This window comes from Meleagris gallopavo, chromosome 1 (genome assembly GCF_000146605.3).
Source record: "Meleagris gallopavo isolate NT-WF06-2002-E0010 breed Aviagen turkey brand Nicholas breeding stock chromosome 1, Turkey_5.1, whole genome shotgun sequence".
In the NCBI taxonomy this organism is placed as follows: domain Eukaryota; kingdom Metazoa; phylum Chordata; class Aves; order Galliformes; family Phasianidae; genus Meleagris; species Meleagris gallopavo.
The window spans coordinates 90,238,372-90,254,214 of NC_015011.2; the positions used below are offsets into that span (position 1 = coordinate 90,238,372).

A 15,843-nucleotide genomic window follows, 5' to 3' on the forward strand; every position below is an offset into this window, starting at 1 on the left:
AATTGCAGGACATTCATCCCTCCTTTTGAAGGGAAGGGCAGACTTGTGCACTGGAAATGAGAAGCTTCTGTGGAGGTGCAAAATCTCAGATGGGAAAAACTAAGCCTCAGGAATGTTTTGCTACGGTTTCCCTTTCCATTCAGACTGCAGTGTTGTAAACTATACATCTTGTTCCTGTTTTAGCAACTGTTTGCACATGCTCCTTCTCAAGAATTTCAGTCCCCACCTCCTGAGAGCAGGGTGGTGCAGAGGAATTTGGAAACACCCCCTTTGTCTTCTGCTTGGCTTCTTTGCCTTTCAAGTGACACAATTTCATGTTGTTGTGTTGGGGGCAGAAAAGGGTTAAAGCATCTTTTCTGAAGGCGATGCATACTTTTCCCTTGCAGTGTTTCACACAAGCCTCTGCTGTCTATGGAGGAAAACACTCCAGAATGAATTTAAATGTGAACATCATCAAATCCCAGATTATTGGTACCAATAAATTGTTTCAATACATTTGTTTTTATGGCATACTTAACTTTTGCAGTACTGAATGCTGTAGGACCCCTGCAGTTCCTTAGAAAGTATAGGAATTAGTCAGTTTAAATCGTGGTCTCATTATCTCCTAAGTTCAACACACAGTGTTGCTCAGTTCTTAGCCAAAAGAATGATACGCTGAGTTACTGCAATCTGGAGGTTAGGCAAGAGGACAAAATAATCTTCTGTTGCTGAAACACTGGATTAGTTGAATCCTCTCTAGTGTAAGCAACCAGCGGATGCTGTAACAAGAACTCTAAGAAAATTGAGATTATTATTCTAAAAGGAATACAAAAATGAAATTCCTTCTTGGTTGGAAATCCTGTTCATTTCTTAAAGTTCTGCACAAGTTGGATGGATAGGAACTGAAACGATGAGAAGCAGGTTAGGGTGGGGAGGGCAAGATACTTTTGGCCGCCCATGCATTGCCTGCTGTAGCAGTAGCAGGAGAATTTCATACTCAGGGAATTCACTGTGGGCATTGGTCACAAATGTCACTTTCAAGATGTCTGCCATGTAAACAGACTGCCAAAACGAGGTGCCAGTTAGATACCACAGTTGCTTCATTGTGCTCAGTCCATTTCAGTATTTTCTTTCTGCTTTCAGAGGTTTTACTCTGTGGAGGAAACTACTTGGGCCTACAGAAAAGAAAACTGCTAGACATGGATAGTATCACTTTACCCACACTAATAAAGCACAGGGAGTTACAGCTACACCCCCCCACACTTCTCCACTCTACTTATTTATGCTCCAAAGTATCTTGTCATGAAGTAAATCTTTTCTGCCGGCAGAATTCCCAAATGCCATTGCTCTGAGCATGGTACACAGTACTCGGTTTATTAATGTTTATTCTTCCTTCCTGAACAAGCAAGGAGAGAAAGGCGCAAAAATATAGTGCGTGTTTTTCTCCAGAAACGAAGACACAAAGTGTGGATTTGCTCTAGGCTTTCTTTTTTCCTGGACTGAAAAGTATACCAAAAGATATGTTACAAACAACTCACATGCTTTAACTGCAAGAACTTTCTGAAAGATGTTATTAAGGGAGGTTGTACTGAGGAGCTGAGTGTTTTACATGATGTGTATGTGCAAACATGAATGTGAAATATTCTGGAGTGTGACCCTCTGTATCTCTGTTTACAGACTTTCTGGGATGTCTATAAGACTCATTTGTTGGTACATGCAAAAGAAGTTTCTACATCTGTTCCTCTAGAGAGAAAAAAAAAAACAACAGTCATCACAAATAACATTAAAGCAGACAGATTAACACATATTTCACAGAGGTGAGAAAATGCTGTGCTGTGGACCCCTGGGTTTTGCAGCTTCCCAGTTGATTCTCTTCGATACGTGTGAGGCCAAAAGAGCAAGTTCACTTCAGACCAAATGACTGATGCTCTTGCTATATGCAATCATTCATCCTGGCGTGCCTGAAAAAGACACAGTATAACTAATTCTGCCATGCTTAGCAATGCCATATATAATAATTGCTGACCTCTTGCTTTTTGGCAATGAATTATGGAGTAAGGGACACCTCTACGATACTAAATCAATAGAAAGGACATGTGGGGATGTGGCAGTTCTTTCTTCAGCAGCCACTCAGGAAGGAAAGCTTTGGGGGGCAACTGAAATTTTGACTCAGATATTTCACACAGAATCACACACAGAATCACAGAATGGCCAGGGTTGGAAGGGACCTCAAGGATCATGAGTCTCTAACACCCCTGCCACATGGAGGGCCACCAACCTCCACATTTAATACTAGACCAGGCTGCCCAGGGCCCCATCCAGTCTGGCTTTGAAGTCACAAGTATTTGTGTCCCCATAGCTAGTTTGTTTGGGTGTGTCAATGTGGGCACTGAATCTGGGAAGGTGTGTTTGTGAGGGTGGTGGATTAGCAGAGGGTGGAGGGAGCTGTGGGTTTCTGCAAGATAGATTGAATCTCTGTTTGGTTAAAATGTTTGTTTAGAGTTTATTAGAACATGCCTGTCTGTACCATTATCTGAGATTGTTTTGTCCATCTATGTGTTCAAAGTAGGCTGGTGATACCCACACCATTCTCCAGAATTTATATTATTAAACAGCAGCTGTTACCAGTTGAGTTTTTGACTCTCCTGAAATGGAGGTCTCAACCTTTCTTGATTCCACTCAAGCAATTTAATTCTCAACTGAAAAATAAAGGGGATGGGGTGGCCACAGAAAAAAAAAAAAAGAAAAAAAGAACTTGCATTTCAAAGAGCAATCAACTCTAAAAGCCAGCATCCTGTTTTTGGGCTGGGTTCATACATCAACTCCTCTGACAAAGGCAAGCTCACAGGAAGTGAACGTGAACAGCATTTTCTAGGGAAACTCGCTTTTTGAACCCACCATTCTGCTGGCTGCATTCTGAAATATCTCCTCCTGCTAACCCTGCCCTCGCCTCTCACCATTAAGCTAATGCTGCAAACGCTCAGCCTCACCCTCCTCTTCAGGGAGTTATCGGCAGGAAATGAAGTCAGTTGGAACGCTTTGTACTATCGATATTTTTTGCTCTAATTCTGCAGCTGCAGTGAGGCACATCTGAGCACACACGCACACATGCTCACGTGCGACCACGCGCTCATGCACACAGACTCACGTGCCACACATTATACACCCCTGGGAGCTGAGGTTAATGGGCATGTTCTGTTACCAAAGATGCTTGATTAAAATGAAGGGGCATGGATATAAGGGACACTCACTGTTAACATCATGGTTCTGTACAAATTAGCCAAGCTCCTTAAGTTCCAGGATCTGGTCAAAACCCTGTCCCTGAACAGAGCCAACTTAGAAAAACATGATATTTTATAGGGTGAATGCCTTGCCCCGGTGGTTCTGCTCTTAGTAAGAAGATCACATTGAAGTTCACCACCTCCACTTACACCAGGCAACCTAGGACAGGCGAGTGGTGTACAGGAGGCTAGCATCACCTTTCACTGCACTTGAATTTCTTCAGAGAGCTCTACTTTCACTGCTGATCCACTTGACTCTAGAAGATAAATTGAACTGGGGTACTATATGGCATGGCTGCATCACATTCTATTAATATGGCGATGTGACAAATAGCAGCAACAGCTATTGCTGGCCTGTTTCTAGACTGAAAGATTCTTCACCCATTACTAGCTCTAATGTGCAACAAGACCTAATAGAAACACAAACTTATAATCAGAACAGGGTTGCTAACACAGTCTCTGGTATCGGTGCTGGATACAACAATGTTTTTTACTACATCATTCCCAAGCCAGTCCTACTGCACATCTCGGCATCACAGAAAGCAGTGTCATACCTGCCCTCTAACCAGGTTCCTGAGCAGGCAGCCCAAGCTCTGACTCAACAGCAAGATTTTCTGACTGAAAACAAAACAACATTTCTGCTTCTTGCAGGTTACACACAGAGGAAGCTTGCATTGCCATGCTCTGTATAGCAGCTGTTAAAAAGATAGAAGGACTTCTCGCTGGGCCAGTGCTGTGTTCACTTCACCTCTCTATTGAAATATATACAGACAAAAGGGTCAGAAACTAAATGTAATTTGGCAACTTTGAGGACAAGAACAAATAAATGCATTAGGCACAAGCACACAATACCTTTTCATGTTCAGTAAAATTCTGTATGGTATGAAATTTCTTAACAGTAGCTGTACTGCACTGTCCAGCAGGGCTGGTGTTTCCTTAGGTTGATAACTAACTAACATTTTTAGAAACAATTTGCATGGTGGGACTCATGTGGCACCCAGTGCCAGCGCTTCAAAGCACCGAGTACTTCAGGTTTGCCAGAGCTGACTCAGAGGTCGATGCCTTCTGTCAAATGCAGTGGTGAGCGACTTTAATCACCCTGGCTGTCATTTGGATGCAGAGAGCTGGCCTGGCTCACAAATCAAGCACCATTCAGGACCAGACTGCATGGCCTGCAAGCGTTATCTGCACAAAGAAAGGTTTCTGTTCATGGAGAGACTGCATGATCTAGACAGGAAGCCTGGCCCAGTTCCCAGCTAGGCTTCATCTGAAGGGAAAACTTGCCCAGCCCATCAAACAACCATACTATCTCAGTGGAGCTGGCTCAGGGCAAAAGCAGCTATGAAGAGGGCAGCTGAAGCATGATGAAACACTGGGCACAATGGAGACCTTGCTGACTTTCTGGTTAAAATACACCTTCTTCAGAGACATGGCCCCCAAATACATCCTCCAACCAATGATATGTAAAGTACACTAAAATTATAGTTTTTCCACTACCTGGCCAACACCTGGAGGGAGCAAGCTGGCTCAATTACAGTAAGATTTTACCATTTATTTGCAGTTTTGCTGATGTAAATGAGAACATAAATTGAAAAGGGGAACTGGTGGCTAGCAATACTTTTCTGAATTTGTTATGCAAGGGTCCTGGATGCCCCTAGACACATTGCATTACAACAGAGAGAATCCTTCTCCTTTCTGAAATCAATCTGAGGAAGTGAAAGAGGCCTGGACGTTTACTTCAGATAACATTGCTTCAGAGCAAGCAAAAGGAGTTAAAGACTGCTTTCTTCATCCTACAGATTCACCCAACAGCCATCCAAGAAGAAGGGGGCCAGTACAAGCCCCCTTCATTCAGCGCAGTATGCAAGGCAATCTACATCCTGATGTGTATTGCCTACAGCGGAGAGTACTCAGCCTAATAAATCCTGCTCTTTACAACACAGAGAGCCAATACTACTCGTGTCAACAAATGCTGTTCAGCGATGAACACCCACTGGACACAGCCCAAATCCCCCAAGAGGGCTGTGAGCAGGTGTGCTTGCCGGCCTCTGCAAGCACTGTGAGCAGGGCTGGGCAGCAGCACCCCATGGTGGCTGCTCACAGGGAGGGCTGCAGGACACTGCAGGAGAGGAAAAACTTGCACATGCAGTGGTACTGTCTGAGGAGAACCTCCGGTAATACACATTCTTCTGCTGAAGTACAGACAACCACATTTGGCAAATACATTCTGCTAATAAATGTAAACTCTATAACATATAAGCTTCCACCTTTATGCATTTTCTTTTTCTGAAGAGAAAGAAAGGAAAGAAAGAAAGAAAGAAAGAAAGAAAGAAAGAAAGAAAGAAAGAAAGAAAGAAAGAAAGAAAGAAAGAAAGACCTCCTTCCATCATCTCCTTTATCTCCTTTCCTTTCTATCCTTTCTCACTTTTGTGACATCTCTTCTTTCCTGTATTGACTCCACCAACCACCTCCCATTTGCTCCCTACGATACTGTCCTGTTCCCCAGCAAAATCACCATGCACCCATCCTCACCCCCCCACCCTCCCCTACCACTTGACCCTTTAGCTGCAGTGAGGAGAAGATGAACCCTTCCCTCTGGTTCTCAGAAGGCAGAACTGTGAAAGAGTGTTTGCATATATATATGTTGGTGGAAAAAGAGGAAGAAATATCTCTACTTCAGCTAGCAAAATCTCTAACAAAAAGAGCTTGTTGCAGTATGTGTTTCCCCTCTGTAAGTCCTAAACTAAACAGATTAGAAACTCTAGATCGTTTTTGTCCCTCTTTTCCATACTATTTTCACTTCTGCAGTACAGTCTTGCAGTCTTTTTCGACATATTTCACTCCCGCCCCTCCTCCAAATGTAGCCCATAATCCTATCTACATAAAAGCATCCTTTCAAGCAGCCTTCTTTTCTCTCATACTAGCTTCTTTTCTTGTCATGTTTTCTCTTCAGCGTTTTGCCCTGAGATAGAACTTGCCCTAAATCAGAGGAACGGGTGCTCTTATTCCTGTGCTACAGCAGAGCAGGTTTCTTCCGAGCATTGCCAGGAGAGGGCAACAGTGGAAGACTGTATTTCAGCGTTTCCTCTTCCCCAGAGGGATGCCACTGCCTGCGTCCTGGAAATGAGAGGAACACTAAAGGAAAAACAGTTTTATTCTGCCTGTACACAGCTACAGGACAGTGCATAAATGGACTTGCGCTTTATTTTTCTTCGAGATGAGATGGCTGACCTGACTCCTCTGGCATACAGCATCACTTCCACAGGCATGTCAGGTCATTGGTCTGGCAGCCCACAGCCGGATCCTTTTCACGTGCCCAAAGCCTCAGCTGGTGGCTGGATACACACGTGCCATACAAAGAGGTACTTGGGGACAGATGTCACGTGAGAAGCATGCACGGTGAGAAAGAAGCCTTGATTGCAGCCCTGAAGGGCCTTTTGTAAGAGTCATAGAATCATAAAATCATAGAATCAAAGGTTGGAAAGGACCTACCAGATCATCTAGTCCAACTGTCCTCCTATCACCACTGCTACCACAAGCTACTAAACCATATCTCCCAGCTCCTCATCCAGACGCCTCTTGAACACCTCCAGGGACAGCGACTCCACCACCTCCCTGGGCAGGCCATTCCAGTGCCTGACCACTCTCTGACAGAAAAAGCTTTTCCTTATGTCTAATCTAAACTTCCTCTGGTACAACTTGCGGCCATTGCCTCGGGAAAATGAAAGCAAGTCACCTACTCCAGCTGAAGGCTTGGAAACCATTACGGTCTGGACCTGAGCATTTATCAGACAAAAAGGAGGACTTCAGAACAGGCACATGGGACTCATCTTTGTAACGTAACACCTTCCATTAATAGGGGTTAAGCTAAAGGAAAACTCTTGGCATATCAACTTCTGAAAGATTGAAAGTCTGCCTGTTTTAATATGGCTTTTGGGGGTTTGGCTAGAAGGGCTCTGGGATGTTGAGGTGATCCTATTGCAAACAGAACTCTTGGAGAAAAGGCTTTTGCAGTATTTATAGGAGGGCTCACCCTTTCTTTTCTGTAAGGCTGATCTTTGGCAGATTCCATCCGAGCAGAATATTCTATTCTTGGCATTGTTACCTGGATGATTTTAGCTGTAAATTCACCTTTGCATACAGCTGGATCTTGAGCTAGCAACTGACCCATCAAGCTCTGTAAGAGACTTGAATGTGGAAAAGAACTGAGAAAGCTGGCTATACCACACTTCATGCTTTGTTGCACTCCTGTTCTACTCCTATATTTGCACCAGGCATGCTGCAAGGTGCTGCAGAATAACGCTGGAGAATATTTCTCGAAGGGGCACGAAATCAATATTTGAAGTATAGAAACTTGTCATTTTTTGCTGCTTATCTCAGTTGATGCTCCCGCAAACCCGGTAACTGTGGCATTGAGTTCAGCCTCGGTTTCTCTACCACACGCTGCCCCACACACAGCGTAGACGCACTCGATTAAGACAGAAGCGGAGCGAGGCGCCCCTCTCCATCTCGTGAAATGTGATTGGCAGAGAGTTCCGGCGAGGCCTTTCATTGGCTGTTGGATCACCGTGGCCCCGTCCCCTCCCCGCTCCTCCTGACGGCGAGCCAGGGCTGTCACAGAGTTGTTTACCACCTCCGGCTGCCGACGCGATCGGCCCCGCCTCCCTTCATCTCCCATTGGCTGAGAGTCGAGCAAGTTGGCTTCGATTGGCGGAGAGCAGAGACGCACCCCACCCCGCGCCGGGTTGTAGTCCGTCGCCGCGTCGCTCGCGATAGGCTGCGGTGTCGGTGGCGGCTGCGGTGCGCAAAATGGTGTTGTTGGCGTTCCTGTGCGCGGCCGCGCTGGCGGTGTCGGCCCACGGATCCATCCCTCCGCCCGAGGAGGCGGCGCGCATGGCGCGCTTCGTCTTGCACAACTGCGACTGGGGCGCGCTGGCCACGCTCTCCGCGCAGGAAGGGCTGCGCGGCCGCCCCTTCGCCAACATCTTCTCCATCAGCGACGGCGCCCCGGGGCCGGCGGCGGCAGCGGCGTCCCCTATCTGTACCTGACCGACATGGAGATCTCCGTGCAGGACCTGGAGGTGAGCGGCCGGCTGCGCGTGTCTGCGGCTCGGCTATTGCTCTGATGCGTTAAAATAGTTTGACTGTGCGTCTCAGTGGTGCTGATAGCCTGATTTCTGTGGTATGTAAGCTGTTAGCCGGCAATTTCCTTCGCTGAGTTCCTGACGTAGGTTTATCGGGCAACTGTGGGGCGGTCACGTGGAGGGAGGCAGCTGATAGCGGATAGTGCTGACTAATGGTGAGTCAGCGCTCTTCGCAGTTAAGCAACTTCCTCAGAAAGCTGAAAACGTGCTGTAACTTGTTCTCGTGAGGGTACGCAACCCTCTTATCTTACCGTCTGCTTTTCAGATCAATTCGAATGCCTCCCTAACTGTGTCTTTGGCACAGACTCCGTACTGCAAGAAGCACAGATATGACCCCCAGAACCCCCTCTGCGCCCACATCATCTTCTGTGGGAGCATTGTAAAGGTAAGCAGGAAGTTTGCACTGGATCTGTTTGGAAACTGAAACGTCCATGATGAAAATGTTCAAGTTCGTGCTTCGCTCATGTCTTATAAAAGTGTGGTCAGGCACTGGAATAGCCTGCCCAGGGAGGTGATGGAGTTGCCATCCCTGGCAGTGTTCAAGAGGCGACTGGATGAGGAGCTACAAGATATGGTTTAGTGCTTGTGGCAGCAGTGGTGATGGGAGGACAGTTGGACTAGATGATCTGGTAGGTCCTTTCCAACCTTGTGATTCTATGATTATGATCAGTTACGTTCTGTGGCACAGCTGCTTTGACACATGCATGACCCAAACTTTATTGAAGTACATATTAATCCAAGCTGTAAAGCTACAAGCGTTAGCCACAGAAAAAGTTTACTGTCTCACCTGGTGCTGTTGCTGCCATAGAAGGAATTTAGAACTGTGTGTGTTATTCACTGAAGATCTTAATCCCATTATTAAGGATAATTGGTGCGGATGGGGACTAATCACTGGTGTCTTTTATCTGATAGCCTGAATTTATATGTGGTGTTTTCATACTTCAGATTACATTACACTCCAGCAATCCTTGAATTGCCTTCATGAAGTTTGTCATCAATACTGAAGCTATTTTAATTCCAGTACCATTTATTCTAAATGTTTTTGTACCGTATCCACAACTTTTGTTGATTTGACCCTTTAAACATTTGCACATCAAGTAGTCACAGGTTTTAGTTTCCATTCTCTTGTAGACTTTGTTATTTCATGGAATGTACGTGTGTGTGCTTGAATGCATCTAAACACTGTTTGGTTTGTGGGTGTCCCTGACTGAGCAGGTGTAGAGGAAGTAAAATTACACCTAAAACATGGCCTTCTCATAATGCAGCACGGATACTTTTGTTTCGTGAGTTGTTGCTGTTTCAAATAACACCCAAGACCATGGTGTATGTTGTTGCTGCTTACTGATTTGAAGAATCGTATCTAATTTGATAATTTATATATCATTACAAATCTGTCACTACTAGGATTGAAAACAAAACACCTTCCAGCCTTGGTTTTAGGCTCTTATTCAGTTTTTATTCTTCATAGAATACCACTCCCGCTTAAGTATTAATGCCAAAGACAGTTAATTTTCCCCCCTGCTTTTGTTAGTCCAGTCAGGTTGTGCACACTTTAAATCTTGAAGAACATGGAGAAAATCTGGAAGAAAAAAAAATCTGCCTCCAAAAACATCATTCTAGATTACATACTGAAAGCTAGAGTTCAGACAGTGCTTCAAGAAGCAATTTCACATGAAGATTTCATTCTGTAAATGCATAGTTAACATAGATATTTGTTTTTCTGTTAAAAAGTAAAAGCTGATGTCTTAATTCATACCAAAATCATTCTGTTGTCTTTTACTAACAAAAAGCAAAGCTTTGTACCCCATTATTCTACTATTTATTCACTGTCTCTCTAGTAAGAACTTTAAGAACTTTTAAGAACTTTTTTTTTTAAGATACTTTAATAGATGTTTGTGGACTTGGGTAATTTTCATCTCTAAAATAAAGTTTTTCTTTGTCCACAGCACAGGGTGTGGTTTTATCCTTAGACAGATCAGTGTCAGGTTGGATATAGTCTTTATATCAGAACAGAATCAATACTTTTTTCAAAGCTGTCAGCCTGCATCTTTCTCTAGAGAAAAGAAGAAAGACTTAATCTAATGTCGATGAAGTACTTTCTTGCTCTTGCTTACTTTAAAACACCCTTTTGATTTAGTATTGAAAGCAACTCCCTTGGAGCATTTACCTGTCTCATGTGCAGTTGTACACTATCCTGAAGATAAGTAGATTCTGCCACAATAATGAGCACTTTGGGGCAAAATATGGCTAAATGAAGAAGAGCACTCTATAGTCAGAAGTGTGTTTTAGATAGTATTTGTCTTCCTTGTGTCTCTGTCTTAATATTTTTCTGGCTGTTGTTCAGGTGAATGATTCAGAAGCAGCCTTAGCAAAAAAGGCGTTATTCACTCGGCACCCTGAGATGGAAAGTTGGCCTAAGGATCATAACTGGTTCTTTGCCAAATTCAACATCACCAATATTTGGGTTCTGGACTACTTCGGTGGACTGAAAATTGTGACACCAGAAGAATATTACAATGTCAAGCCTTAGTAAGTACTTAAGTTTGCACGCTTGACTCACTGTATTTGGAAGCTGTAACGCTTCTTATTAACAGTGTGTATTACTCATCTCTGCTTTTTTAATATACATTTGTCTTATTTCCATAAGTAGTCTCCTGGATGCAGTAGCTCAAATTGTAAGATATGTTTGAATAGGGGACCCACCTACCTAAAGAAAACAAGCATAGTATATATAATTAACTCTATGGATAACTGCACTTCAGCTTAAAAGAGGTTTCTTGGGAGAACTCCTGCAGAGTAAGCACAGTCACTATCCTTTATTTGGGTTAACTGCAAGATTAGTTAGGTTTTGGTCTAATAGTTAAACATAGAATGTTAAGCATTTGTGAAGCTCTATCAATGGGATTTTAGCAATAATACATTGGCTTTGAATATTTTTGTTACAATGCTGAAGTATAATATATTAATAATTAATAGATACAAAATATATATACAATGTGTGTTGTCAGATACGTTTTAGCACAGTCAACAAACACACATACTATTTCACTTTTATTCCTTGTAGGCAGAGGAAGATCCTTGGTGATGCTGACAGTACAAATGGATTACTTTGGATGACTGCTCCATGAAAGATTTTCTATGTGTAGTAGAGCTGAGTTAATAATGCAAAAAATTCTTACACCTTGCGTTGTTAATAAGCTGGTGTAATCCTTCTGAAGCACTTGTAAATTCACACTAACACAGACTGAATCATGCCATGCTCAACATCCTTTGTGCGTAAGCCATAACTAAATGTTGTTCAGTGGACACAAATCTGGAGTGTTATTTGTCTTAATAGTCCACAATGCTGTGTTTACTAGAAAGTAAAGGATTAGTCTGGTTCTAAACTTTCAGTGCCTTAGTTAAATCATTCCTGATTGTAGGCACTCTCTAATTCTTTTCATTTTTAATACCACTTCACTTGCAGTGGTATTAAAAATACCACTTTATCTGACACAGCACTACAAGATGGCTCAGCTGACTGTAGACCGGGAAGCCTTGCTTATATTGCAACGACAGATGATATATTGAGTTCTAAATTTTTCTTTCAATACCTGTATGCTCACAATTTGAGCTGTTTTTCTGTTTTGCTAACCACGATTGGATTAATGAAAATTGTATGTGTACTTCAGGTTCACAATGAGTTCTTGGTAAGTCTTTGTCTAGTAGTGGTTATATGCCATGATTCTTTTAAAGAAGTAATAGTAATAATGAAAATACCTGACTGTGGTATATGAAGAATAGTGGCTTGTAAATCCAGTGAGACTGATACAAAAAGATGTTTACTGACTTCAATTTTGAAATCTTTGGCTTTGCATTCTGATCAAATGACAATGTAGCAGCTTTTACTGCTTTCAGTAGTAGAATTTGGTAGATTTTTTGTTTTGGAAGTTTAACACAGCAATTTTAGGTCTGTAATCTAAGAGTGAGAAAGAAACTAATACAGTATATAACAGATATTCGTCGACTTTAGAGAATGAAAAGTAAAGAAAAGTGTTGAAAGTGAATTCTCTTTCATAAAATAAGCCCTACTCAACCATGGGAAAAAATTGAACATCTTTGTATATCCTGTCACATCTCCCACGTGCAAAGTTCACAGATATTCAAAACTGAGTACGAACAATTAATTTGATTTTTTAACCCAAGCCAATATTACCTGCTCAACATAGTGAAGAATGTGAAAGTGTAGAATCCTTAGAGGCAGATCCATGTATTAGAATAGTGAAATTGATCACTTCCAATTATCTCTACATAGTTATTGCATCATTATACTACTGCTCATCTTGTATGGGAAAGATTTATGAAAGCACTTTTGAAGTAAGTTATTAAGTTTTCCTTCTATGTGAAGAGGAAAAAAGTGTGCATTTTACTGTATTAAACACATTGTGTGCTACTATTTGGGATAATAAAAAAAAACCTGAAGATATGGAAATAATTTATGATGATTAGATAACATTAAAATTAAATATGATAGTGGAAATATTTTTATATAAGACATAACAATTGTGAAAACTCAAATGATTTTATGGTATGGACTGATACTTTTGATGGGGACACGTGAGTGTATTACCTATCACTGTAACTTTTGTTCTATGAGACTGATGATACTGGGCTTTTGATAAAATTAAAATATTTTTATGAAAAATGTTCTTGGTTTTATTTATTGCACATTTGAAATTATTTATCTCCCTCACACTTTCACATAAGCACGCTTACTTCAGGGTTCTTGTTTTGTTGTCACTCAGGAGTCATTTATGCTTGCTAAAGTATACATGGTGAAACCATTCTATTTCCTTTTTTGGTTGAAATAAGCATCTTTTTGTTTCACTTTCTTTTTTTGCAACTAATACTGTGAAATAAATCATAAAACAATAACGCTGGAGCTGTTTTTGGCTGAGGCTTCTACTTTTATAAATGACTGCAGCAGTTGCCTTTTGTACCAATACTTTCTTACTCTCAAATGTTTTGCCTTGTGCAAATATTAATAGGTCTCCTTAATATACACATAAATGTATGTGTTTGTACAAGGCATGGTATGTACTTATTTAGTGTAATTCTAAACCTAAGGTGGTGTTTTCAAGTGAGGCTTTTCACTGTTATTTTCATTGTTAATAAAACTTGAATCTCTATTGTAAAACTCCAGCCACACTATTAAAAGAACCACTTCTGTACTGAACCCTTGATTAAATGGATTCAAGCATTTTTTCCTCCTTGTTTTGGTTATATTTCCAGATTTGATACTCCCATTAGTATAAACTCCCCATTATTTTCTGATTTTGGATTGAAGGCTTATTTTCGTAGAATCATAGAATGGCCTGGGTTGAAAAGAACCACAGTGATCATCGAGTTTCAACCCCCCTGCTGTGTGCAGGGTCACCAACCACCAGACCAGGCTGCCCAGAGCCACATCCAGCCCTGCCTTGAATGCCTCCAGGGATGGGGCATCCACAACCTCCTTGGGCAACCTGTTTCATTGTGTCACCACCCTCTGTGTGGAAAAACTTCCTCCTAATATCTAACCTAAACCTCCCCTGTCTCAGTTTAAAACCATTCCCCTTGTCCTATCAAATGGGTAATTTTGGTAACAAATGGTTTGAAATAGTTCTGTAAGGCTACTGCATTTTATTAGAAAAGTTTTAGATCATCCAAACTTTCTTACATTTGAAACTTGAGAGGATCTCAGCAATGCGGTACTTCTGGAAAATGACATACAACAGAATGGTTGATCTAGATGTTCCAAGCTGGATTTGAGGATTAATAGGAAAAATACTGTCTGCAATTGTCATATTGATATATCTCATCAAACGCTTAGCTAAAAAGACTTTTGTATGTAGAAGTGGAGTATGAAGCAGACTAGAATAGAAGTCATACTAAACATTTGTCCATTTTTCTCCCTTAGTAACAGGCATGTAAATGTTAACGTAACACAAGATTTTACCTTAAGAGTGTCATCAACTTCTTGTCCTGTTTTTCATCTCCTTCTCCATGTGCTAACGTTCATATTAGACTCATTAAGGAATTTACTTTTGAGCATATTTCTTTTTTTTCCTAATATCTGGAAATAACATTGTGGCTTAGAATAGAGTAAGGCTGAGTATAAGAAATTAATGTAGCTGTAAATGAATTAACCTTTGATCATGTCTCTACTATGACATGCTTGAAGTTTCTGAGCATATTCTAAATAATAATGACTTCATTCTGCATATTCAGGAAGTTAAGTATCTCTATTCATTGATGATCAATGGCACAGGATAACCTTGGGCAACTCACTAAGTCACAGGATGTTTGTTAGCCAAGAATCTAATTAGGATAATTTTAGCACGCACTCTAACAATGTATTACTGTATTTCCTTTGTCTACTGATCTTGCATATTGATGTTATGAGTGTTGTGAGGTTCTATATCATTATAGAGCAGATTAATCCCTTATTTAGTTCTATCTGGGATTAATTTCTAGCTATTTAATAGTATATCTTTGATCGTCACAGTAAAATAACATTAATAAGGGTATTAGATTAATACGAGAAATATTAATTATAACTTAGTATTATGATATTGTTCTTTTTTAATTTAGGAAGATTTAAAATTTAGTCAACTGTTATATTATTGGTGAACACAAGAGGGTGCCATAGACTTACAATCAGATCGACTGCTAAATGTTTAACACTTGAGATTAGTTATTAAATTCTTCATAACTCAGAAATCCTGGAAAAGGGTATGACTGTGTCACGGTACTAACAAACTCCTTTTCTACACTGCTTTGCATTATGAATGCAGTGGACTACTAGCTGCTAAAAATCAGAACCTTTCATCTTTTTTTTCTATTTTGTGATCATTTTGTGCTATGAAGTATTCAAAAACAATATCCATGGAAATAATTTAAAGGTTTTTGTACTTAAAAGCTCTAGTAAAGGAAATTGAAGTGAATGTGAATTCCTCACCTTGTAGAGGTAGAACACCCTGGAACATCCACCAGTTGGATCTGGACTTGAAGCCAGGCAACTGAGAGCTCAATAGAATCACAGAATGTCCCAAGCTGGAAGGGACTCACAAGGGCTCATTTTGAACCTGTGTGATAGTCATAAACACAGGGTAACTTGACAAAGCTGTGTAGAGGCTTAGTGTATATGCGTGCAAACATGGAAGATACAGACTTTCAAGAGATACTAGGTAGTATTTAATTGCATATGTGTGTGTATTTATGTGGGGAAAAAAAAGAAAAGGAAGATACTTTGCATTTCTAGAATCTTACGTCAATTCAACTTATTAAAATTACCCAGTATTAACAAGTTACTGTTTCTAGATTGAAATCAAGCAATTGTTTAGGGATAAGAAATAGAGAAATAATTGCTCAAAATATACAGTATGACTATAAGAATTTTGCATAGCTCTTTCACAGTG

The 15,843-nt window shown here is 41.1% G+C and overlaps 1 protein-coding gene across 1 annotated transcript; it reads left to right on the plus strand.

The window, feature by feature from the left end:
• The first annotated feature begins 7,986 nt into the window (after window positions 1–7,986).
• Window positions 7,987–10,934, plus strand: CREG1 (cellular repressor of E1A stimulated genes 1). The gene is given in 4 exon segments (XM_003202828.4): window positions 7,987–8,274; window positions 8,277–8,341; window positions 8,670–8,789; window positions 10,749–10,934. Coding segments are annotated over 4 exon segments (576 nt in total). The 5' UTR covers window positions 7,987–8,069.
• The last annotated feature ends 4,909 nt before the right edge of the window (window positions 10,935–15,843 follow it).